The sequence below is a fragment of the Eleutherodactylus coqui genome, chromosome 1 (assembly GCF_035609145.1).
Source record: "Eleutherodactylus coqui strain aEleCoq1 chromosome 1, aEleCoq1.hap1, whole genome shotgun sequence".
Taxonomy (NCBI): domain Eukaryota; kingdom Metazoa; phylum Chordata; class Amphibia; order Anura; family Eleutherodactylidae; genus Eleutherodactylus; species Eleutherodactylus coqui.
In genome coordinates this window covers 353223421-353250196 of record NC_089837.1, presented here as the reverse complement: position 1 = coordinate 353250196, position 26776 = coordinate 353223421, and the positions used below count along the sequence as shown (strand labels likewise).

Genomic DNA, 26776 nt, shown 5'->3' with positions numbered 1-26776 from the left:
TCCAGTGCTGCAAATCCGAATCCTCTGTCTGCTGCTCCTCCTTCCTCCCAGCCTCCTCACTCCACTACAATGACACATGCTCAGGAGCGTGAAGACTCCCAGGAACTGTTCTCGGGCCCCTGCTCAGATTGGGCAGCAGTGGTTCCTCTCCCACCAGAGGAGTTTATCGTCACTGATGCACAACCATTGGAAAGTTCCCGGGGTCCGGGGGATGAGGCTGGGGACTTCCGGCAACTGTCTCAAGACCTTTCAGTGGGTGAGGAGGACGATGACGATGAGACACAGTTGTCTTGCAGTGAGGTAGTAGTAAGGGCAGTAAGTCCGAGGGAGGAGCGCACAGAGGATTCGGAGGAAGAGCAGCAGGACGATGAGGTGACTGACCCCACCTGGTGTGCAACGCCTACTCAGGACAGGTCTTCAGAGGGGCAGGCAAGGGCAGCAGCAGGGCAGGTTGCAAGAGGCAGTGCGGTGGCCAGGGGTGGAGGCAGGGCCAGACCGAATAATCCACCAACTGTTTCCCAAAGCGCACCCTCGCGCCATGCCACCCTGCAGAGGCCGAGGTGCTCTAAGGTCTGGCAGTTTTTCACAGAGACGCCTGACGACCAACGAACAGTGGTGTGCAACCTTTGTCGCGCCAAGATCAGCTGGGGAGGCACCACCAACAGCATGCGCAGGCATATGATGGCCAAGCACCCCACAAGGTGGGACGATGCCCGTTCACCGCCTCCGGTTTGCACCACTGCCTCTCCCCCTGTGCCCCAACCTGCCACTGAGATCCAACCCCCCTCTGAGGACACAGGCACTACCGTCTCCTGGCCTGCACCCACACCCTCACCTCCGCTGTCCTCGGCCCCATCCAGCAATGTCTCTCAGCGTAGCGTCCAGACGTCGCTAGCGCCACAGTTTGAGCGCAAGCGCAAGTACGACGCCACGCACCCGCACGCTCAAGCGTTAAACGTGCACATTGCAAAATTGATCAGCCTAGAGATGCTGCCGTATAGGCTTGTGGAAACGGAGGCTTTCAAAAGCATGATGGCGGCGGCGGCCCCGCGCTACTCGGTTCCCAGTCGCCACTACTTTTCCCGATGTGCCGTCCCAGGCCTGCACGACCACGTCTCCCGCAACATTGTACGCGCCCTCACCAACGCGGTTACTGCCAAGGTCCACTTAACAACAGACACGTGGACAAGCACAGGCGGGCAGGGCCACTATATCTCCCTGACGGCACATTGGGTGAATTTAGTGGAGGCTGGGACAGAGTCAGAGCCTGGGACCGCTCACGTCCTACCCACCCCCCGAATTGCGTGCCTCAGCTCGGTGGTGGTATCTGCGGGGGTGTATGCTTCCTCCACTAAACCACCCTCCTCCTCCTCCTACGCAACCTCTGTCTCGCAATCAAGATGTGTCAGCAGCAGCACGTCGCCAGCAGTCGGTGTCACGCGGCGTGGCAGCACAGCGGTGGGCAAGCGTCAGCAGGCCGTGCTGAAACTACTCAGCTTAGGAGAGAAGAGGCACACGGCCCACGAACTGCTGCAGGGTCTGACAGAGCAGACGGACCGCTGGCTTGCGCCGCTGAGCCTCCAACCGGGCATGGTCGTGTGTGACAACGGCCGTAAGCTGGTGGCGGCTCTGCAGCTCGGCAGCCTCACGCACGTGCCATGCCTGGCCCATGTGTTTAATTTGGTGGTTCAGCGCTTTCTGAAAAGCTACCCCCACTTGTCATACCTGCTCGGAAAGGTGCGCCGGATCTGCGCACATTTCCGCAAATCACACACGCACGCTGCCACCCTGCGGACCCTGCAACATCGGTTTAATCTGCCAGTGCACCGACTGCTGTGCGACGTGCCCACACAGTGGAACTCTACGCTCCACATGTTGGCCAGACTCTATGAGCAGCGTAGAGCTATAGTGGAATACCAACTCCAACTTGCGCGGCGCAGTGGGAGTCAGCCTCCTCAATTATTTACAGAAGAGTGGGCCTGGTTGGCAGCCATCTGCCAGGTCCTTGGAAAATTTGAGGAGTCTACCCAGGTGGTGAGCGGCGATGCTGCAATCATTAGCGTCACCATTCCTCTGCTATGCATCTTGAGAAGTTCCCTGCAAAGCATAAAGGCAGACGCTTTGCGCTCGGAAACAGAGGCAGGGGAAGACAGTATGTCGCTGGATAGTCAGAGCACCCTCCTGTCTATATCTCAGCGCGTTCAGGAGGAGGAGGAGGAGGAGGATGAGCAGGAGGGGGAAGAGACAGCTTGGCCCACTGCTGATGGTACCCATGCTGCTTGCCTGTCATCCTTTCAGCGTGTATGGCCTGAGGAGGAGGAGGAGGATCCTGAAAGTGATCTTCCTAGTGAAGATAGCCATGTGTTGTGTACAGGTACCCTGGCACACATGGCTGACTTCATGTTAGGATGCCTTTCTCGTGACCCTCGCGTTACACGCATTCTGGCCACTACGGATTACTGGGTGTACACACTGCTCGATCCACGGTATAAGGAGAGCCTTTGCACTCTCATTCCCGAAGAGGAAAGGGGTTCGAGAATGATGCTATACCACAGGGCGCTGGTGGACAAACTGATTGTAAACTTCCCATCCGACAGCGCTAGTGGCAGAAGGCGCAGTTCCGAGGGCCAGGTAGCAGGGGAGGCGCAGAGATCAGGCAGCATGTACAGCGCAGGCAGGGGAACATTCTCCAAGGCCTTTGCCAGCTTTATGGCTCCCCAGCAAGACTGTGTCACCGCTCCCCAGTCAAGGCTGAGTCGGCGGGAGCACTGTAAAAGGATGGTGAGGGAGTACGTAGCCGATCGCACGACCGTCCTCCGTGATGCCTCTGCCACCTACAACTACTGGGTGTCGAAGCTGGACACGTGGCCTGAACTCGCGCTGTATGCCCTGGAGGTGCTTGCTTGTCCTGCGGCTAGCGTCTTGTCAGAGAGTGTGTTTAGTGTGGCTGGGGGAATCATCACGGATAAGCGTACCCACCTGTCAACCGACAGTGCCGACAGGCTTACACTCATCAAGATGAACAAAGCCTGGATTTCCCCAGACTTCTCTTCTCCACCAGCGGACAGCAGCGATACCTAAGCAATACGTAGGCTGCACCCGCGGATGGAAGCATCGTTCTCTCTCACCATCCAAAACGGGGACATTTCTGCTTCATCAATCTGTGTATAATATTCCTCCTCCTCCTCCTCCTCCTGCTCCTCCTCCTGAAACCTCACGTAATCACGCCGAACGGGCAATTTTTCTTAGGGCCACAAGGCTCACTCATATAATTTTTCTAAACAATTTTTATACGTTTCAATGCTCTTAAAAGCGTTGAAACTTTAACTTGAACCAATTTTTCGTTAAACTGGGCTGCCTCCAGGCCTAGTTACCACTTAAGCCACATTAACCAAAGCGATTAATGGGTTTCACCTGCCCTCTTGGTTGGCCATGGCCAATTTTTTGGATGTACATTAGTACTGTTGATACAGCAATTTTTGTGGGCCCTCGCCTACAGTGTAATCAAATGAATTTTTAGCCCACCTGCATTACAGCTGACGTTACATCCGCTGTGTTGGGCAATGCAATGGGATATATTTATGTACCGCCGGTGGCTTCCTGGCACCCACCCATGCTGTGGGTCCACAGGGAATTATAAATGCATCTGTTTCCACTTCTAAAGAACCCCAGTCTGACTGGGGCATGCAGTGTGGGCCGAAGCCCACCTGCATTAAGCACGACATTACTACCTCAGCTGTGTTGGGCAATGCAATGGGATATTTTTATGTACCGCCGGTGGGTTCCAGGGAGCCACCCATGCTGTCGGTCCACAGGGACTTCACAATAGGGAGTTGTACCTGCCTGTGTCTATGAATTAAAAACCGCGGTCTGACTGGGGCATGCAGACACCTTGACAGAATGAATAGTGTGTGGCACATAGGTTCCCCATTGCTATGCCCACGTGTGCAGCTCCTGATGGCGGTGACACAGGATTATATTTCTCATTGCTTCTGTACAGCATTGTGGGCTATCGCCCTGCCCCTTTTAAAGAGGGTCGCTGCCTAGCCGTGCCAACCCTCTGCAGTGTGTGCCTGCGGTTCCTCGTCATGGCAGACGCACTTATAAATAGACATGAGGGTGGCGTGGCATGAGGGCAGCTGAAGGCTGGGCAGGGACAGTTTGGTGTGCGCTGTGGACACTGGGTCGTGGGGGGGGGTTGGGCAGCATGTAACCCAGGAGAAGTGGCAGCGGAGTGTCATGCAGGCAGTGATTGTGCTTTGTTGGAGGTAGTGTGGTGCTTAGCTAAGGTATCCATTGCTAATGAGGGCTTTTCAGAAGTAAAAGTTGTTGGGGAGGGGGGGCCCACTCTTGCCGCTATTGTGGCTTAATAGTGGGACCTGTGAACTTGAGATGCAGCCCAACATGTAGCCCCTCGCCTGCCCTATCCGTTGCTGTGTCGTTCCCATCACTTTCTTGAATTGCCCAGATTTTCACACATGAAAACCTTAGCGAGCATCGGCGAAATACAAAAATGCTCGGGTCGCCCATTGACTTCAATGAGGTTCATTACTCGAAACGAACCCTCGAGCATCGCGATAATTTCGTCCCGAGTAACGAGCACCTGAGCATTTTGGTGCTCGCTCATCTCTACTGAAAACCAATAAGTGCATCTTGCTATGACGTTCTGGTGGTTAAACAGCAACTGAAACTTGTTGGAAAAGAGATGATGAAAATTCCTATTCCATGACAGCTTCTCATTGGTAAAATGTTACATTGAAATCCAATTTCCAAGCTTCTATGGTTTGATGAGACAATTTTTCCTTTTCCAATGCAGTTGTTTAATTTTGAATTGCATCATTATCATTTCCACTTTCCACACCTTATTTTGCATATATTAAACAGGACTTACACTCAGTATACATTTATACATCAATCCAATTAGCATCCATGTATAACATTAGTGATTATTAAAAAGAAATCACCCAGAATTGATTTTATGTTTATCCTGAAAGCCACATAAAGAATTCACTCATTTAAATCCCTCTCATAGATGCCATCTAAAGCTGAGTGCCCACAGGCGGGACGGAATATCACGAGCGACATTCTGCCGTAGGGAAGCACTAATGTCACCGCGATTTTCTGCGATGAACCTATCTTAATGATGGGTTCATCGCGGAGAATCGTGGCATGCGGCGATTTTTAGATGGCGAGTGATTTTCAGCTCGTGTATGTTATCCTATGGAAAGCGTGTGATTTATCGCCGCGGATCACGCTATAACAAATCGCCTGTGTGCTCTCGGCCTAAATATGGTTTTATGCTATAGCTCTAATCATATTGCATGGACACTGCTCAATGTAGTACATTGTTGCGAAGGTGAAACTTCTGTTTATTCATTCTTTTAAAAGCTGAAGCAATAAATATAAGCGGACCGGTATCCATTCCATATCACCTTTTCCAGTCTAATTCAGAAGATCTGTATGTGGAAGGACTGCCTGAAGGAATCCCATTTAGGAGACCTTCAACTTATGGGATTCCACGTCTGGAAAGAATACTACTGGCAAGAGAAAGGATCCGATATGTAATCAAAAAGTATGATCATCACATTGCTCATATCTCATTGCTATGTATGATTTAGTAATGACAGGAAGTAAATGCTTGTTTTTATTATATATGTTTTTTTAATTACATGTTTATTTGCACTATCAGGATATGGAGTATATTCTTGTGATTTCAGGCATTTTGCATATTTTCAAGACAAGAATACCTTTATTTTATTCAGTTTCTGGCTTACTCATACTTTATTTCTTTTCCTAATTTTTTTTATATACAGAGTTTGTGACACCACCATCTCCTCTCTATTTTTACTATTTTCCATAAATCCTTTTAATTCCTTATGTCTTCTATGTTTACACAGGCAGATCATTGTTGAGAATTGTTCACTTCTCATTCACTTCACATTCAGTGTTTCACATGTGCGGGGTGTGTTTAAACGCAACAAGAAATGCAACAGCCAACAATGATTTTTAGTCCTGCTGAAACCAAATGATGCATGAAAAGTACACGATTCTCATTCGTTGTTCGGTCGTTGGCTCGAGTTTAAGACGAACGATTATCATTCACGTTTGCTCATTTAAACCATTTTTGAACAATAATTGTGACATCCGAACGCAGCATAAGGCATACATTAAAGGGAACGTGTTATCAGAAAAGGACCTATTATATAAATCAAATTTTTATGTTAAAGGGGCTGTCACTTCTACACTATTGATGATCTGTCCTCAGGATAGGTCATCAATAGTTGATATGCAGGCATGGTCTGTTGTTCGGAACCCCTGGCAATCAGCTGTTTTCCCAGCGACTGTCTATGTGTCATCGCAGGAAGCAGATAGCTCTGTACACCTTTAACGCAGTGGGAACAGTGCCTGCATTACCAACCTGGACCACTGCAATGTGTATGGAGTTATCTGCTTCCAGCACACTGAAAACCACCGAGACAACAGCTGATCAGCTAGGGTCCCAAACAGTGGACCCCAGCCAATCAACTACTAATGACCTATTCTGAGGAGGGTGCCTGAGCATTAGGTTCTGTGTGGGTGATGATAGTTCTGCTTGATTCCTGTTTTCTTATTCGTGCCTGTTCACCCAGCCTTCCCCGTCTTCTGCCTATCGTGACCATTGCTTGTTGTTTGACTACAATTTACCTGATTGCTACTTGCCCTGACCCTCTACCTATCTCTTCATTTTACATGAACTTCCAGTGTCCTGACCTTGTCCTATTATATCAACTACATCTCTGCCTTTCCCTCCAATACCTTGCTACAGTACTTCTTATTTGTCTATGGCAGCTACCAGTGCACTGAGACTGTACTTGGGGTGACAGCCTGGGGGGGTGCTGCAAGCTAAGAGCAGATCCTTTAAAAAGGGGTTAAAGGGTCAAAACTAGGGATCTCCTAGGTGCAGTTCTCAGGAGTTGCCCAAAGATGTATCGATCCTTGACACAGTGGGTCCACACCTACTGCATAACACAGTTGGTTTAGTAAAATGTTCATGATGTCCAATACAGGTTGATAGGCAACATCTCTAGGCAGAAAACCCTTTTCTGACATCTGCAAGCTGCAGATATGAAGAATTGTCATTCGTCTTGATTTATCTTATTTGACATGGATCCACTAGTCTTATCAGTCACTTCACATCACATTTTGTTCTTATACATTTCCACATTTCATTTAAGATTATTACAATGTTTGTATTATAAAAGCATCTGACAATGTAAGCTTCTTTAAACATCCCCTTAGACCAGAACTTCTGAATACAACAAGAGAAGCCATAAGTATTGAGAGGACATCTACAGGAGGTAATATGATTTCATATTTAATGTCATGTTCTAACAACCTATCTCGTTGTTCAATTAAAGTTCATTTCTTGTTCCTATAGTAAAAGAAGAGTGGTATGCAAGGATAACGAAGCTGAGAAAACTTGTCGATCAGTTGTTCAGTAAAAAGTTTGGTAGGTGTTATACATATATATACTGTATGCACGTATATGTATGTGTGTGTGTGTATATATATATATATATATATATATATATATATATATATATATATATATATATATATATATATATATAATATATACTGACTGTGGTTGGCTGAGGTCTGCTTGTGTCGGCTGGTGCCTGTAGGTATCTGGCTGGACTGTAGAATAAGGGTTACAGAGGTCATGTCAGCTGTGAAACTCAGTTTGAGCTGAGGAATTTATATGCATATATTTTTACACCCTTCTACACATGAGATTTTATTAGGCTTTCAATCACTGCTGTAAATTAAATGTGGTTTAAGCATAATACACCATAAAACTAGAGACAATTTAAATGTTTGCTGTATTTTCTTTCTGCTTTAGCTGAAGCTTTGGGAAAGACAGAGCCGATGCCTGTACCTTACCAAAGATTTGAAGCTAATCCCATTGATATGTATGTGGAGGGGCTGCCAGATAATATTCCCTTTAGAAGCCCATCCTGGTATGGGATTCCTAGGCTGGAAAAGATTATTCAGGTTGGCAACCGGATCAAATTTGTAATCAAGAGGTAAGTGGTTTATTTACTGTATTGATTAAAGGAGAGGTTCACTTTTCACACTTTGGGCCATTACACTGGGGTTCACTACGGTCCCAAAAGCAATTTCTTAAGATCACAGCTCAGCTGAGAATGATCTTAGTGCACTAATATGTATGTGCATAGCTCATCATCAGAACTGCATACAGAGGCACAGTAGTCTAACCAAACACAGCTATGTCCTCAGCTGTGGCCTCTGTCATCTAAATCACTGACTATGTTCAGAAGCCTTCTGGTACAGAGACACATGGTGATGGGTCCGAAAACACTGTCGTCATGTGATTTTTACTGCACATTGGGAAAAGTACTATTTCTTTTTGTGAAGAGTACCAAGTAGGTGTGAGGAGACTTATAAGCCTGCATTGCTTCTGTGTGAAATTTAGTATGCAAATGGGAGATGTTACATGGTTATTCTTTCCTTTTGGAGAATTTTTCATTTTACTGATCTGGTTTATGCCATTCTCTGTCACCTATTCATGTATGTTAAATTGCTGTCAGATTCTCAAACTACCCTATCACACTGTAGTTCGGTAGTCTCAGACACTCCCACCAGCTTTCAGGGCAAGGGACTTTCAGGGAAAGATAGAGGATGGACATAATGCTGATGTCATCAGTGCTGGTGCACCCAAGAGCAGAGGAAGTGTCTCGAGTCATAAGGCAATAGTCTGAGAATCTGGTGGCCAATTTACAAACCTAAAGAGGGGACTGGGAATAGGACAAACCATGACAGCAACATTGAAAAGGGGGTATGTTAACTATATACTCTGCATGTGAACCCCAAGGTCTCTTTAAAGTATTTCTTTTGAAATGGAATTTTGCAGGTGACATATTATTATCATGAAGTATGCATAGTTTAATTAGTGTATTTCTTTTGTTCAACTTGTTCCCCTTAACAGACCAGAGCTTCTCACACAGACAGTCTCAGAATCCGTTCAAAACCGAACAAATGCCGCAGGTACATAAGTAAAGACTTGCACTGTAATAACATTATAATGGTCTGAGTGCTAATATAAGTAGAAACACTTCTTCTCAACGTCCTTGTTACAGTTTGCTTTGTTTAATGTTCATAAACTGCTACATTGGGAATACACTGGGCACTTTGTGTGTCTCTTTTCTAGCAAAGGAAGACTGGAATGTTAGAATTACTAAATTAAGGAAACAAGTTGAAGAAATCTTTAACAGAAAATTTGGTAAGCCATGGGTCATTAATATTTTCTTTTTGTTATTATTGCTATTACTAGTAATCAGTCAGTCACATGGTGGCAGAATATTGGAAGAGGGAACACATTAATGAAAATAAGAATAGTAAGTAACATTAATAAAATTAACCATTCACACTCCATATTTCTGTTGATTAAATGCATCAAATACGTTCTGATGAGAAGTGATAATGCTAAACTGTTTCAAACAAGTCAGATAGTTGAAATTTGGCTTGGATGCAATATTTTTAAATCTATTTACAGCAGAAAACTGCCGTAAGTAGATTAATGAATTTGTTCCAATGTTCTAAACAAAACCCCATTGATTTGAATGGACCTTTGCTTAGAACATTGGACAGATTTTTAGATTGACAGAAATTTGAGTGTTGTCAAAGGGGTTTGATTGCAATATAGAACTGATATAAATACGTCACAGAAGGAGAAATATAAAAACAAACAATCACAGAAAATGGCCATATACTTACTGACTAAGGAGGGAAGATAGCTGCATCCTCTCAGCATGCAGGTAACAAACTGCCATATGAGGGTGCTAATTGCACCTGTGAGGGACACCGATGAGACAGCCATTCACACAACCTCTTCATATAGAGGGGGGTAGCTGCTTGGTGTATAGTCCCACACAGAGTAGATACAAAGTGTAGTTAGCTCCCTCAGATGGCAGTTTGCTACCTGCATGCTGAGGGGATGCAGCTATCTGCCCTCCTTAGTCAGTAAGTATATGGCCATTTTCTGTGATTGGCAATATAGAACTGAGCTCAAATTATCAATGTGATCTTCTCTTATCTATCTGTACCATATGAGAAGATCAGTTTGACTAGATTTCCCTTTAAATTGGGAAGATGTGAACTTAACATATTTGAAGTTCAAGTGAGCAGCCTGTGGGTTCCACCTGAGAAGAGTATGGAGCAGAATGTGTCTATCTAGTTTGAAACATAGCTACCAGAGATGTAGCATTTTGCCCAAACAGCTACAGCCTCAGATGCAGGTCTAAGGGTACCCTGATACTGAACATCCTATGTGGGATGAACTTCACAAACAGATTCTATGGTCAGGGTGTTTATTTAGACAAGTGGAAGTATATCACCGTGTAAAGTCCAATTCTGTGGTATCTTCAAAGCCAAGAAGTTGGATTCCTCCATAGTAACGTATGTGAGGAGTCCATGAGTGGGATTATTATTGATCGCTTAATAAACATAATGAATGCAGTATTATGTGAGTATTTAGCAGGTATATCCGAGATTTGTTTAATTTCCCTTTTCCCTCTCATTTCAGCGCATGCATTGGGACTATCAGAAGAATTAAAAGTTCCTTATCCAGTGTTTGAATCTAATCCAGAGTTCCTCTTTGTGGAGGGATTGCCAGAAGGAATTCCATTTCGAAGCCCCACATGGTTTGGAATCCCTCGGCTAGAGAGGATTGTGAGAGGAAGTGCCAAAATCAAGTTCATCGTTAAGAAGTAAGTAATGCAGTTTCTTCTTTGATAAATTGTATGTAAATGGCTTCTACGCAGTAGCCAGCTGTGCATTTTAGCTGCCAAGTACACCACCAGCATCTGGCAATAGAGCTGACAACTAGGAAACCTTTCCTCCGTAAGCAAAGAAGTGATTGGATCTTCACTTAAATGGGAATTTACGTGACTTTGTTAACTTTTTTTTTATTGATGACTGACGGATCATCAATAGATGATTGGTGGTGACCTGTCGCTCGAATCCGTGGAAGTCAGCTGATTCCAAGTGCCGTTGCTAAGATCAGCGCTTTCTGCTTCCTCTGCTGGCAGTAGTGACAGTGGCATCAGGAATCAGCTGATCGTCAGGGATTTAATCGAGTCTGTAGGTCGTCAATAGAAAAAGTTAACAAGGTTCCAGAATACCCCTTTTGCATGGGGAATAGTCACTTGCTGCACTGACCTCCCAAATAAAATATTGTTAGGATTTTATTTGAAACGATATTGCATTAGCTATATACAGTCTAAGGCTGCATTCCCACGAACGTATATCGGCTCGGTTTTCACGCCGAGCTGGTATACGTTGTCCTCGTGTGCGGGGGGGGGGGGGAGGATGGAAGAGCTAGGAGCAGGAACTGAGCTACCGCCCCCTCTCTGCCTCCTCTCCACCCCTCTGCACTATTTGCAATGAAAGGAGGGGCAGAGAGGGGGCGGGAGCTCAGTTCCTGCTCCTGGCTCTTCCATCCTCCCCCCCTTCCTGCACACGAGGACAACGTATATCGGCTCAGCTTGAAAACCGAGCCGATATACGTTCGTGGGAATGCACCCTCAGTTTAAAATGGTGATACTTTAGATTTAATTACTTGTGGAAATACTGCAAACCTCAAGTCATTTTAAAATCAAATACTATAACTAGTTATGTCATTGACACATATATATTTCAGTAGTTTTGGGTAATGTGAAACATTTAAAAGCTTTGAGAAAAAAATATGTAAATTAATTGCTTGGATTTAATGGTCATGTATTTCTGATTTTCCCTAACAGGCCACATCTTCTAGCACCGCACCTGCCTCCTGAGCTTGTCAGTAAAATAAATTTAGAAGGTAAGGAAATCATGCTTTGAAATAAAAGTGACATGATCAATACATTGAAACATGTAGCTATCTCACAGTGATTGCAAAAATATTTCTTAGAATTTTTTTTAATCTCTTCTCACAAATGGATGGACCAGTATTTCCTAATTGCTATAATCTTACTACAATAAGACCTAGTGGTACATTTAGGGAGTGCCATAGGCACACAAGCTGTACCACTGCCATCAGCAGATGATACTGTGCCCATGCCAACTTTAAAATACAGCCAACATCTCACTGCTGCAGCAGGAACCAGAGTTTATTCTGATCCCAGCCTTTGAGCCCCTTAGATGCCAGGGTCCATAGCAGCCGTGGCATCTAAGCTGTTTAATACAGGCATTTGACTCCACCACACACAAAAAAAACCTAAAAAAGCAAACATTCTTTTTTCTTAAAAAATATTATTGCAGACACATCCTAACCACCAAATAGTGCAAATTCGGATGGCATCATACTAGTATCAAATTTAACAATGAAATACTCCTCAGCAAATCTTTGGAATTTCATAATTTTTTGTTCACTTATAGGCTCGGGCTACTCTGCAATTTTGGGCACGACACACATAACATAGTCAAAGATCGCACAATGGCCCTGCTACATATCATCCTTATGTAAGTGAATAGGGTCACATTGTGATTTGCAAGTTGCTGTAACCCAATAATTTCAAGAAATCCATCAGGTGTGGATTTCTTGTGATCGTTGAGGTGTGGCAACTGTGAGCGGTATTCATTTAGATGATAGTGCAATCTTTGGCTGCATGATGTGTGTCGCGCCCCAAATCGCCATGTAGTCCTAGTCTAAAAATGTTTCTCTAGTTTTGAGTCGAATGTGGCTCACAAGGTAGAAAATGTTGAGACCATATAGTTTAGACTAGAGATGAGCGAGCACCAAAATGCTCGGGTGCTCGTTACTCGGGACGAAATTATCGCGATGCTCGAGGGTTCGTTTCAAGTAACGAACCCCATTGAAGTCAATGGGCGACCGGAGCATTTTTGTATTTCGCCGATGCTCGCTAAGGTTTTCACGTGTGAAAATCTGGGCAATTCAAGAAAGTGATGGGAACGACACAGAAACGGATAGGGCAGGCGAGGGGCTACATGTTGGGCTGCATCTCAAGTTCACAGGTCCCACTATTAAGCCACAATACCGGCAAGAGTGGGCCCCCCCCCTCCCAACAACTTTTACTTCTGAAAAGCCCTCATTAGCAATGCACACCTTAGCTAAGCACCACACTACCTCCAACAAAGCACAATCACTGCCTGCATGACACTCCGCTGCCACTTCTCCTGGGTTACATGCTGCCCAACCCCCCCCCCCCCCCCCCCGCACGACCCAGTGTCCACAGCGCACACCAAACTGTCCCTGCCCAGCCTTCAGCTGCCCTCATGCCACACCACCCTCATGTCTATGTATAAGTGCGTCTGCCACAGGAAAAGCAGGCACACACTGCAGAGGGTTAGCATGGCTAGGCAGCGACCCCCCCATAAAAGGGGCGGGCTGATAGTCCACAATGCTGTACAGAAGCAATGAGAAATCCAATCCTGTGCCACCTCCATCTGGAGCTGCACACGTGGGCATAGCAATGGGGAACCTATGTGCCACACACTATTCATTCTGTCAAGGTGTCTGCACGCCCCAGTCAGACCGCGGTTTTTTATAAATAGTCACAGGCAGGTACAACTCCGCAATAGGAATTCCGTGTGCACCCACAGCATGGGTGGCTCCCTGGAACCCACCGGCGGTACATAGAAATATCCCATTGCATTGCCCAACACAGCTGAGGTAGTAATGTCGTGCTTAATGCAGGTGGGCTTCGGCCCACACTGCATGCCCCAGTCTGACTGGGGTTCTTTACAAGTGGAAACAGATGCATTTATAATTCCCTGTGGACCCACAGCATGGGTGGGTGCCAGGAAGCCACCGGCGGTACATAGAAATATCCCATTGCATTGCCCAACACAGCTGAGGTAGTAATGTCGTGCTTAATGCAGGTGGGCTTCGGCCCACACTGCATGCCCCAGTCAGACTGGGGTTCTTTACAAGTGGACAGATGTAGGTTAAACTCCGTGTGCACCTACAGCATGGGTGGCTCCCTGGAACCCACCGGCGATACACAAAAATATCCCATTGCATTGCCCAACACAGCGGATGTAACGTCAGCTGTAATGCAGGTGGGCTAAAAATTCATTTGATTACACTGTAGGCGAGGGCCCACAAAAATTGCTGTATCAACAGTACTAATGTACATCCAAAAAATTGGCCATGCCCAACCAAGATGGCAGGTGAAACCCATTAATCGCTTTGGTTAATGTGGCTTAAGTGGTAACTAGGCCTGGAGGCAGCCCAGTTTAACGAAAAATTGGTTCAAGTTAAAGTTTCAACGCTTTTAAGAGCATTGAAACATATAAAAATTGTTTAGAAAAATTATGAGTGAGCCTTGTGGCCCTAAGAAAAATTGCCCGTTCAGCGTGATTACGTGAGGTTTCAGGAGGAGGAGCAGGAGGAGGAGGAGGAATATTAGACACAGATTGATGAAGCAGAAATGTCCCCGTTTTGGATGGTGAGAGAGAACGTAGCTTCCATCCGCGGGTGCAGCCTACGTATTGCTTACGTATCGCTGCTGTCCGCTGGTGGAGAAGAGAAGTCTGGGGAAATCCAGGCTTTGTTCATCTTGATGAGTGTAAGCCTGTCGGCACTGTCGTTTGACAGGTGGGTACGCTTATCCGTGATGATTCCCCCAGCCACACTAAACACACTCTCTGACAAGACGCTAGCCGCAGGACAAGCAAGCACCTCCAGGGCATACAGCGCGAGTTCAGGCCACGTGTCCAGCTTCGACACCCAGTAGTTGTAGGGGGCAGAGGCGTCACGGAGGACGGTCGTGCGATCGGCTACGTACTCCCTCACCATCCTTTTACAGTGCTCCCGCCGACTCAGCCTTGACTGGGGAGCGGTGACACAGTCTTGCTGGGGAGCCATAAAGCTGGCAAAGGCCTTGGAGAATGTTCCCCTGCCTGCGCTGTACATGCTGCCTGATCTCTGCGCCTCCCCTGCTACCTGGCCCTCGGAACTGCGCCTTCTGCCACTAGCGCTGTCGGATGGGAAGTTTACCATCAGTTTGTCCACCAGCGCCCTGTGGTATAGCAACACTCTCGAACCCCTTTCCTCTTCGGGAATGAGAGTGGGAAGGTTCTCCTTATAGCGTGGGTCGAGCAGTGTATACACCCAGTAATCCGTAGTGGCCAGAATGCGTGTAACGCGAGGGTCACGAGAAAGGCATCCTAACATGAAGTCAGCCATGTGTACCAGGGTACCTGTACGCAACACATGGCTGTCTTCACTAGGAAGATCACTTTCAGGATCCTCCTCCTCCTCCTCTTCCTCCTCCTCAGGCCATACACGCTGAAAGGATGACAGCCCAGCAGCATGTGTACCCTCACCAGTGGGCCAAGCTGTCTCTTCCCCCTCCTCCTCATCCTCCTCATGCTCCTCCTCCTCCTCCTCAACGCGCTGAGATATAGACAGGCGGGTGCTCTGACTATCCAGCGACATACTGTCTTCCCCCGGCTCTGTTTCCGAGCGCAAAGCGTCTGCCTTTATGCTTTGCAGGGAACGTCTCAAGATGCATAGCAGAGGAATGGTGACGCTAATGATTGCAGCATCGCCGCTCACCACCTGGGTAGACTCCTCAAATTTTCCAAGGACCTGGCAGATGGCTGCCAACCAGGGCCACTCTTCTGTAAATAATTGAGGAGGCTGACTCACACTGCGCTGCGCAAGTTGGAGTTGGTATTCCACTATAGCTCTACGCTGCTCATAGAGTCTGGCCAACATGTGGAGCGTAGAGTTCCACTGTGTGGGCACGTCGCAATGCAGTCGGTGCACTGGCAGATTAAACCTATGTTGCAGTGTCCGCAGGGTGGCAGCGTGCGTGTGGGATTTGCGGAAATGTGCGCAGAGCTGGCGCACCTTTCCGAGCAGGTATGACAAGTGGGGGTAGCTTTTCAGAAAGCGCTGAACCACCAAATTAAACACATGGGCCAGGCATGGCACTTGCGTGAGGCTGCCGAGCTGCAGAGCCGCCACCAGCTTACGGCCGTTGTCACACACGACCATGCCCGGTTGGAGGCTCAGCGGCGCAAGCCAGTGGTCGGTCTGCTCTGTCAGACCCTGCAGCAGTTCGTGGGCCGTGTGCCTCTTCTCTCCTAAGCTGAGTAGTTTCAGCACGGCCTGCTGACGCTTGCCCACCGCTGTGCTGCCACGCCGCGTGACACCGACTGCTGGCGACGTGCTGCTGACACATCTTGATTGCGAGACAGAGGTTGCGTTGGAGGAGGAGGAGGAGGAGGAAGGTGCTTTAGTGGAGGAAGCATACACCGCCGCAGATACCACCACCGAGCTGTGGCCCGCAATTCTGGGGGTGGGTAGGACGTGAGCGGTCCCAGGCTCTGACTCTGTCCCAGCCTCCACTAAATTCACCCAATGTGCCGTCAGGGAGATATAGTGGCCCTGCCCGCCTGTGCTTGTCCACGTGTCCGTTGTTAAGTGGACCTTGGCAGTAACCGCGTTGGTGAGGGCGCGTACAATGTTGCGGGAGACGTGGTCGTGCAGGGCTGGGATGGCACATCGGGAAAAGTAATGGCGACTGGGAACCGAGTAGCGCGGGGCAGCCGCCGCCATCATGCTTTTGAAAGCCTCCGTTTCCACAAGCCTATACGGCAGCATCTCTAGGCTGATCAATTTTGCAATGTGCACGTTTAACGCTTGAGCGTGCGGGTGCGTGGCGTCGTAGTTGCGCTTGCGCTCAAACTGTGGCACTAGCGACGTCTGGACGCTACGCTGAGAGACATTGCTGGATGGGGCCGAGGACAGCGGAGGTGAGGGTGTGGGTGCAGGCCAGGAGACGGTAGTGCCTGTGTCCTCAGAGGGGGGTTGGATCTCAGTGGCAGGTTGGGGCACAGGGGGAGAGGCAGTGGTGCAAACCGGAGGCGGTGAACGGGCATCGTCCCACCTTGTGGGGTGCTTGGCCATCATATGCCTGCGCATGCTGTTGGTGGTGCCTCCCCAGCTGATCTTGGCGCGACAAAGGTTGCACACCACTGTTCGTCGGTCGTCAGGCGTCTCTGTGAAAAACTGCCACACCGTAGAGCACCTTGACCTCTGCAGGGTGGCATGGCGCGAGGGGGCGCTTTTGGGAAACAGTTGGTGGATTATTCGGTCTGGCCCTGCCTCTACCCCTGGCCACCGCACTGGCTCGGCCTGTGCCCACACCCTCACTTGGCCCTCCGCGTCCTCGGCCGCATCCACATCCTCTAGGCCTAACCCTACCCCTCAGCATGCTGTATTACCAGTGATTTGATTTCCCAGGCAGGAAAGAAATTGGCGCAAGGCTGCACTCAACCGTAGCTGGTTGCGTCTGATTTTTGTACGTTGTACACGCAGCACACACGTACACGGAGACCTTAGGACTGACACAGGCAGGCCAAATATAATTTTTTTCCTTTTTAGCTTAGGGAAGACCCCACTGCGTGTATTCAATGAAAAACAAGAAGTTTAATATCTGTGGTGTGGCCCTCAAAAAGTGTCACACAACTATAGTGTAGCAGAGTTATTAACTGTAGCAGAGCAGGTATTTGCCAGTCAGGAAAGACAATGGCGCTAGGCTGCAGTAAAGCGTAGCTGGTTGCGTCTGATTTTTGTACGTTGTCCACGCAGCACACACGTACACGGAGACCTTAGGACTGACACAGGCTGGCCAAATATAATTTTTTTCCTTTTTAGCAAAGGGAAGACCCCACTGCGTGTATTCAATGAATAATAAATGTCTTCTGGCCCTGCCTACACAATTCTATCCCTGTAGTATTAATGCCGGGTGCAATGCTCTGCACAGCCGGTTTTGAGAAAAAAAAAAAAATATGCAACACTGCTAACAGCAGCCTGGACAGTACTGCACACGGATAGAAGTGGCCCTAAAAAGGACTGTTGGGGTTCTTGAAGCCTACACTAACTCCTAACACTCTCCCTGCCTAACCCCCACTTCTGTCCCTATTGCAGGGCGCAATGCTCTGCAGATCCAATATTGGACAAAAAAAAATAAAAAATACTGTGCTAACACAGTACTGCACACTAGTAGATGTGGCCCTGAGAAGGGCCGTTGGGGTTCTTGAAGCCTACACTGACTCCTAACGCTCTCCCTACAGCAGCACCAGCAGCAGCACTTTCCCTCAGCTAAGTCACAAGGCATGTGTGGCGAGCCGCGGGAGGGGCCGATTTTTATACTCGGGTGACATCTGATCGCCCCAGCCACTCACAGCAGGGGGGTGGTATAGGGCTTGAACGTCACAGGGGGAAGTTGTAATGCCTTCCCTGTCTTTCAATTGGCCAGAAAAGCGCGCTAACGTCTCAGAGAGGAAACTGAAAGTAACCAGAACACCGCGTGGTGCTCGTTAAGAGTAACGAGCATCCCGAACACCGTAATATTCGCACGAATATCAAGCTCGGACGAGTACGTTCGCTCATCTCTAGTTTAGACCCTAAAATCAATCTGATAGATTTACGTTAATAAACATGCCCTTAATTCTGTGCACTTTGTTTCTGCAGAAAACACCATTCACATGTATTGTAGTATAATTAGCAAAACAATCCATAATTTCCTGTTAACGAGTGTAAAAAAACATAATTAGCTGAAATTCAGCTTTGTTACACCAAGCATGGAATTGAGTGAACATTTTTATAGGTACACTATGTGGATATTCTGCAGTAACTATTATTATAAACAAGCTCATGCGCACATAAGTAACAAACACATTACCTTCATTTTACAGTGTCTAGGGTTAGATGGTCAATGTGTGATAGCAAGGTGACATATAATTGAATAATTATTTTCATAGCCCTTGGTGGATGTGTAATCTAATAGGCAACATAACTCATTGTTTTTGTTTGAAGCAGTTCAGAACTCAGACAAAGAACAGAGTCAAGGAAGTCAAACTTCAGATAATGGTAAGATATGGTGCTGTCCCTCTGAAAGTGCAACTTATGAACTGCATTGGTATGGAGTAAATAGTTGCAGTGAGTACAATTTATAGTCTACATCACTAAACTAATGATGTCTACAGGATGGCAGTAGTTTGTAGTGACTTGTGTCTGCTTTATGCACGTTCTGTAAGCCATTATACAGTATATATTGAGTTTTACACTGTTTTATTGTTAAAATGAATCTGTCATGACAGGAGACTATTTGATAATTTGGTAACCATTGCTGTAACTTGGGAATCTTCTTCCCACCATAAGCAGAGCTTGTACTTTGGCTATTTGGACCTCTAGAATGTTAACTGCACCAAGGGCCCTCTGTTCAGAGGGCTGACAAATATAATGCAAGGTGTATGCCTGAAGAAGAACCCACTCTGGGGTTGAAACACATTGCCCTTATTGAAAATAAGTTTTTTTGCTTGAAAATAGTCTAGCATTATGTGTCAGCCCTTTGTGAGCAGCACACATTAGCTGGTTGTTCCTGTAATATCCATACCGTTAGCCTGGATTTGAGCCCAGGGAAAGGCTCCTCTGGTAGACCAGAAAAGGCTTGCAGCTCCCAATAGCAAAATTATTTGGGTGGCTGTTTTAAATCCCGAAGTGTTTTTATATAGTTGTGCTCATCTCTGTAGTGTTTCCTGTAATGTTTATCCAGAGGAAGGAAAAAAAAACTGTGAGGTAGAAGCCAATTTTCCTCATTTTAGGGGGAAAAAAATCCTTCTCAACTCCAAATCTAGCAATCAGAATAAATCTCTGTATCAACAACCCGTCTGAAGTAATTAGCGACTATAACATGTAATATTGTTAGATTTAAAAAAGGCGTCCAGGCCCCCCTTGAACTCCTTTAGTGAGTGCCGTCATCCTCAAGCAGAGAGTTCCATAGTCTCACTGCTCTTACATTAGGGAACCCCCCTACTATGTCTGTGTAGAAACCTTCTTTCCTCTAGATGTAAAGTACACCCTCTTGTTACAGTCCTGGGTATAAACAGATGATGGGAGAGATGTCTGTTTTGTCCCCTAATATATCTCTACATAGTTATTAGGTCGCCCCTCAGACATCTTTTTCCTAAACGAAATAACTCCAATTTTGATAACCTCTCTGGGTATTGTAGTCCGCCCATTCCATGTATTACTTTAGTGGCCTGCTCAAGCTCTGATATGTTCTTATTGAGTACCGGTCCCCAAAACTGTACACAATAATCCATGTGTGGTCTGCCCAGTGACTTGTAAAGAGGAAGAACAACATTCTCGTCATTTGCACATATACGTCTTTTAATGCACCCCATAATCTTATTATTCTATGTTAGGGGTTTAGAACTAAGAACAAAATAAATACCACTTCAAAGCAAAATTTAAAATCTCTAGTTTAGAAAATCTATTTCATTTTCAAAGACTCTTCTACTGCCATGTATGACTATGAAGGGTGCACATATACATTACAGTGCATGGCCCTACATGACCATGATGTTCAGAGCACTCAGGGTATGTTGCTTTCCTCTGAGCATTGGACACTGCACTCTTTTCCTCAACTGTCATATTATATTGTAAACAGACTCTACTGGTCTTGTATATTAGTAATGGGTGTCCATCAGGCTCAACCATGGAAGGAGAGATTGATGTACTTATCTTTATCATTCAGAATCGTATGCTTATATGAATATTTATAGTATATTTATGTTCCTTTTTTTCCTGTTTTGAATTCCAGATAAACCCAAAAGTGTAGTGTGCTCTTCTACACAATCCAATGGTTCTACAATGATTTGTAAATCACGGGGAAGAGAGTTCTCCTTTGGTAAAAGAAATGTAGCATTTTCTCATTTCAAGCATTTCCTTGCCTAGATAACATTTTTATGATAAGCTTAAAAAATCTTAAGACAAGGGTTTACATAATATAGCATCGTGTGGCACAGAGTGTTAAGGCAGCAGAAATACAGTCCTAAGCTGTCGCTCACAACCAGAAGGTTGCAGGTGCAATCCCCGGCGAAGGTAGCCAGCTCAAGTTTGACTCAGCCTGTCATCCTTCTGAGGTCGGTAAAATGAGTACCCAGCTCGCTGCGGGGTAAAGATAACTGGGGAAGGCAATGGAAAAAACACCCCACAAAACAGTCTGCCAAGAAAACGTCACAAGTCAGTAATGGGGACTTTACCTTACAGAGTGTAATTTACAAAAACAATTACCTGTTAGCCTAATCACCCTCGTCACAAGTGGAATGATGAGTGATTTGGATGCTGTTTCTGATGCAGTCAAAACATACAATTAAAAGAAGAGAGTAGGCTGTTGTGATGTTACATACTTGTATCACTTGTAACTCATCTAATTTAGAGTTAATGGCTTATTCACAGCTTATGATATACCATCAATTTGTGATCCCAGAGACTGGACCCCCACCAATCATATAAATGAAGAGTCTGCAGTGCTGCTTTAGTTCCAGGTTTTCTGTGCACAGCAGCCACCTTTATTCTATTGTTGTATATTAACCTAATTGTCCCATTTCCTCCCACAACAGAGGCCTGGAATGCTAAGATTACTGATCTAAAACAAAAAGTTGAAGCACTGTTTGATGAGAAATGTGGTAAGTAGTAGCTTTATAGTCTCAACAAAGTGGCATATACCCTTCCAACTTTCAAAAGTCTTTGCTTTTAATGTATTTTTAAAGAGGTTGTCTCGCGAAAGCAAGTGGGGGTAAGCACTTCTGTATGGCCATATTAATGCACTTTGTAATATACATCGTGCATTAAATATGAGCCATACAGAAGTTATTCACTTACCTGTTCCGTTGCTGGCGTCCCCGTCTCCATGGCTCCGTCTAATTTCAGCGTCTAATCGCCCGATTAGACGCGCTTGCGCAGAAGGGTCTTCTGCCTTCGGCTCGGTTCGGCAGCAGCGGCGTTCTGGCTCCGCCCCCTTCTACGCGTCATCGCGTAGCTCCGCCCTGTCACGTGTGCCGATTCCAGCCAATCAGGGCGATTAGACGCTGAAATTAGACGGGGACGCCAGCGCAGGGAAGGTAAGTGAATAACTTCTGTATGGCTCATATTTAATGCACGATGTATATTACAAAGTGCATTAATATGGCCATACAGAAGTGTATAACCCCACTTGCTTTCGCGAGACAACCTCTTTAATGTATTGTCTGAACTTGTTTTATTGAAGACACTATTACAGATATTGACTCTCATATTATTTAAACTTCCGTCCAAATACTATATACATATTATGATTTGGCCAGCTTACTAGTGATCGGTGCTAATGTGTGGCAGATAAGTATATTCCCATTTAAGATGGAATATCAAGGGAGGCTGTCATGTCCTTTATTCTGCTCTCACTGAAGGCAGCATAACGTAATGACAAATATGCTGATTCCAGCGGTCTGTCACCTATAGGGTAATGTGAAGTAGTTTTTAAGAACTTACAGCTTGTTCCTGCTTTTATCAGCAAGAGTAGAGTCCAGTTTATTCACAAGGTGCTGCCAGACCCGCCCACCTGACTTGATTGGCAATCTTTTAGCTAATACACTGCATACTGAGAAAGACAACAGAGAATGGGCGGGAATAACAGCAGCTCATGAATACCTGTAACTCGTCTCTTAGCAGGAATAACCTGTTAGTTCTGGAAAACCACTACACGTTGCTATTTTCCAAGATGGCCGTCGCATCCCTGCTGACTTGCAGCTTGAAACTACATTTACCCCAGTTCTCCGCTCTGTACTTGCACCTTGCACTTTCGTCCCCACTAAGCGCTGCCCTGCCATTGATCAGCAGTCCTGTCCCAAGAGCTGACTAGAACAATAAGCCATCCTGGTCGTTCCTACTGAGTAAGCCCGACATGTAGCGGTGGAGTGTCTGCAGATCATATCTAGGGCACCCTGGGAATAAACACTTCTGAAGTACCAGGAGAAGGTGATGGTTTATAGAGCTGAAGACGCAAAATCCAAAGCAGAACCACATTGCGAACTGTAAAAACATTAGATTATCGTTCATCTGACAGCAACTTTGTGCAACCGGAATACCCCTCTAACTAAACAGTGTGCCCCAAACTTTGCCATTTTTGGCTGTAGTTCAGATTGGTTTTAACTTCTTCATAACTTGACCATTTTAGAATGTCAGAATATGGATTTACTCTGAAGTTTGGTCTTTTGTCTTGTCTTTGTTGCAGGTGCTCAGCTGAGCAATTGTCAGTAAGAAAGTTGATGCATAAGCAGTAATTTTATAGGTCTATGGGAAGACATTGTCAATCTAGTAGGGTTTAATGCATGGGGACTGTTCTCTAAAACAGCTTTTTTACCTGAGATCTACTAAAGTGTTTGTTTTTTTTAATTTAGGGGAGGCTCTAGGTATGAAAGAGCCATTTAAGGTGCCATTTGCGTTGTTTGAAACATACCCAGAAGACTTCTTTGTGGAAGGCCTTCCCGAGGGAGTTCCATTCCGCAGGCCCTCTACTTTTGGAATTCCTAGATTGGAGAAAATTCTCAGAAACCGAGCCAAGATTAAATTTTTTATTAAAAAGTGAGCCAGTTTATACTTTATGCAGCATGCACTAAAAAAATAAATTTTTGAGTTTATACTGTAACTGTAATTATTTTTTACCAGACCTGAATTGTTTGAGGCTGCTGCAAAAGACACATCTCTGCAGTACCCACAAAGTAAGTATTCCATTAGTAAGCTGCATACTTAATACCAGTTGTGGCTCGCAGGACATTCTTCTCGGCATTTTTTAACTTATACTATTAATTCTAAAATTTCACAGTTGACTGTAAATAATGCATAATGAAGAGTTAGACATTTTTATTCCACATCTTTCAAGATCTAAGCTTTCTGTCCATGACTAGGAACATTAAATAACCACTCCAGTGATTTTTTTTTTTCTTTCATTATGTAACTAGTGTCCCAGTATATATGTCAGCTGGTATTACCATAGTTAGTTATTCCTTTCTATCTGAAACTCCTGCAGTCCTTCTTTATAGGTGGGTCATGTGATCTTATTCTAACCTCCATAGTTTTACTTAGTTTAACCCTTTCCAATCCACTCTTTGACTCCTAACGACATTCTGATTGAAGGCTGTACAGCTTTGATCCGGCGGGGTATTCTTACAGTAGATTACTGGTCACTCTGTTGTCGGGGGCCTCCCCAGCATGTCACATACTGCAGTACTGGCTCTGGCCAGCAGATGGCAACATTGTATAACAGCAGAAAGAGAAAGCCCCCTAGGAAACCTTGACTCTAAAATTGGATTGCAAAGGGTTAATGTTCCTCTCAAAAAGTTATTTTTTTTAGTTCGGGTCCATTACATAGGAATTAATGCTATCACACAAGCTCTTTAGAAGGGGACGCAGAAACTCCTATCACAGTTACTGCTGATGAATAGAGGCTCCTGTCACACACTTTTAATGACGATCACAGCTCATCCTCCTGACTCTATACTTATGGTCTGAAGCTATTTAGGTAACTGTAGGAGGTAATGATAATTACACTGTCCTCCCAGCGGGCAGAGATATTACAGTCTATAGCTGCTGATGCATCATGGGATTGATAGCACAGAATAGTGAAAGCGAAATCCGAGAAAAATCTGAACATCAAGGTGATGCCTGATCAGTATCAGACAGGAGGTTGCACTGCATGGAAGTGACTGCAGTATACATAGAAGACCTCCAGAGTGGGACAGGAAATCAGGTGAGGGATGCAGGGATAGAAAAATGTGTTTAGACTGGATTGGCCTTTAGTTGTTAACATGAAAAGGCTGAATGAATATCTGTACTGACTGAGTGTGGTTTACAACTGAGGGTTTGTTATAGTGTATCAGAGAAGGCAATCCTTTGTGAGACAAATATTTCCTGTCCTCCACTGCAATAATCTGCGAAGAGCGATAAAGCTGGTCAAGTTTAAAAAATGTTGTTTTTTTAAAATAAATGTTCTAACTTAAGTTGCCTAACAAACTTCTTGTTGTCAATTCAAGAAAGAATACAGGCACCTAATAAATTGGTTACTGCATCCGGAGTTAAAGATCTGAATATTATCCAAGTAACTGTACCAGGTATGTAGCATGTATCCTGTGTTAGTATTTAGCACACAGAGTGCTTGTAAAAAGTGATGAGGCATGATTCATGGGAGAGCTGGCATACAGGGGCAGAAAGACCGAGCAGTAACTGGTTAAACGTTCACTAGTGCTAACAATTAAAGCTCTGCTCACACTAGCGTCATCGCTTCTGTTTACAACAGAGACATGACAGCTACCCCAAATCCATTTTCAAATGGATAGCGGTGTACTTCAAGTTACGTTATGAACTTTAATGGGGTGTGCTGTGGTCCCATTATTTTGTATGGCAAGAATAGTGCTGCAAACTGCTGTACTCTTCCCATCATCAACATTGTTCCAATGGAACCCCAAATGGTACTTTAAATAAAACCTAAAGGAAGAAAGGTCAGATAATTGGCTAATATGAACTTGTTAGAAAATCAAAACCCGAACTCCTTATAACCCGCATTAATAAAACCCTTCTGAATGAAAAACACATAGCTATGCGTCAAGACAAAATCCTGCAATTTGAAAAGGTTTGGAACCCCTGGATAGTCTACACCAACGTTCCGAACCTACACTATTTTGTGAGATTATAGGCGGAAAACTAATAAGTCATGCATCAAAAAAATAAGAATGACATTGGAGTAGTTCTACACCCATATACTGCAGACAATCTATAACACAATAATGAGATGGAGATACTGAGATCGGTTCCTTCCTTTCTGAGTGATGTATGATGAAATGTTGACCTTTCCATGCATACAATTGAAAATTTTACCCTGTTTCTGTTGTTATTGTTTCTCTCTCCTTTCTTTTCCTTTATTTATTTATTTATTTTTTTGTTTTCTCTTCTTTTTTCTTCTTCGTTCTCTCTTGTTTTATTATTGCTAATGGTTCATGCCCGTTTAAAAACGGAATCTCTGTGCTCCAATGTTAAGATTTGACTATATCCCCCTGCGTGGGGTCTATGCGGCAAAGTGTTGCCAACTTTAAGTTTAAACCAAATAAAACCCTTCGAAACGTAGAAAATCAAAACCAGAGTCTTTACACTTTACAATGGTGCACCCATATGTACAATATTAGTTTGGCAATTGTCATCATAGAATTTTTGTATTTCCCTGTTCTAATATGTGATATTTATGTAGGGGGTTTCACAAAACAAAAAACAGTAGCAGCACCAGCCTCTGTGGTATGAGTCATAGCCACCAGCCTACCACAGAGGCTGGTACTGCTGCTGTTTTTTTGTTTTGTTCCTGCGTTTGCTTGAGGGGAATACTGGGCTAATTGTGCTTACTAAACCTAGTTTTAGGATCGACTATATCCTCACTCAGGCGGTACTCTCTATAATTGGGGGTCCACCAGCTCAGCTTTTTATTCTGAATATTGATACTTGTTTCTTTGGGTTCCTGATGAAGCTACATGATTTGTAGCGGAAATGCGTAGAACCTATGCACCTCTGAACCATAGAACTTCTTAGAGCCTGGTTGAAATTGGTCAGGATTAGAGATGAGCGAACACGTTCGGCCCCGCCCCTTTTTCGCCCGAACACCGAACTTTGCGAACACTTCAGTGTTGGGGCGAAAAAGTTCGGGGGCCGCCGTGGCAGCGCGGGGGGGTGCGGCGGGGAGTGGGGGGGAGAGGGAGAGAGAGAGGGCTCCCCCCTGTTCCCCGCTACTGCCGCCCGCGCCGCCGCGCATCTCCCCGCCCCCCGGCGGCACCCGGACCTTTACGTGCGAACACTGCAGTGTTCGGCAAAGCCGGTGTCCGGGTGCGGATGTGTCCGTAACGGACATGTTCGCTCATCTCTAGTCAGGATCTTTTCCGTTTTTCTTTCTTGCTG

The 26776-nt window shown here is 45.6% G+C and overlaps 1 protein-coding gene across 5 annotated transcripts in view; it reads left to right on the top strand.

Annotated features, from left to right (window-relative positions):
• Positions 1-26776, top strand: part of GTF2I (general transcription factor IIi) — a 90168-nt gene that overhangs the window by 37237 nt on the left and 26155 nt on the right. For 4 of the 5 annotated variants that reach the window (XM_066577086.1, XM_066577077.1, XM_066577060.1 and 1 more), the window contains 14 exons: positions 5389-5572; positions 7279-7337; positions 7418-7489; positions 7883-8066; positions 8990-9048; positions 9212-9283; positions 10586-10769; positions 11802-11860; positions 18836-18889; positions 20625-20711; positions 21427-21492; positions 23242-23425; positions 23510-23562; positions 24874-24951. In XM_066577086.1, the coding sequence (XP_066433183.1) occupies positions 5389-5572; positions 7279-7337; positions 7418-7489; positions 7883-8066; positions 8990-9048; positions 9212-9283; positions 10586-10769; positions 11802-11860; positions 18836-18889; positions 20625-20711; positions 21427-21492; positions 23242-23425; positions 23510-23562; positions 24874-24951 (1395 nt within the window). The remainder of the gene's footprint in view (positions 1-5388; positions 5573-7278; positions 7338-7417; positions 7490-7882; positions 8067-8989; positions 9049-9211; positions 9284-10585; positions 10770-11801; positions 11861-18835; positions 18890-20624; positions 20712-21426; positions 21493-23241; positions 23426-23509; positions 23563-24873; positions 24952-26776) is intronic. The other variant, XM_066577069.1, reaches the window with a different exon arrangement.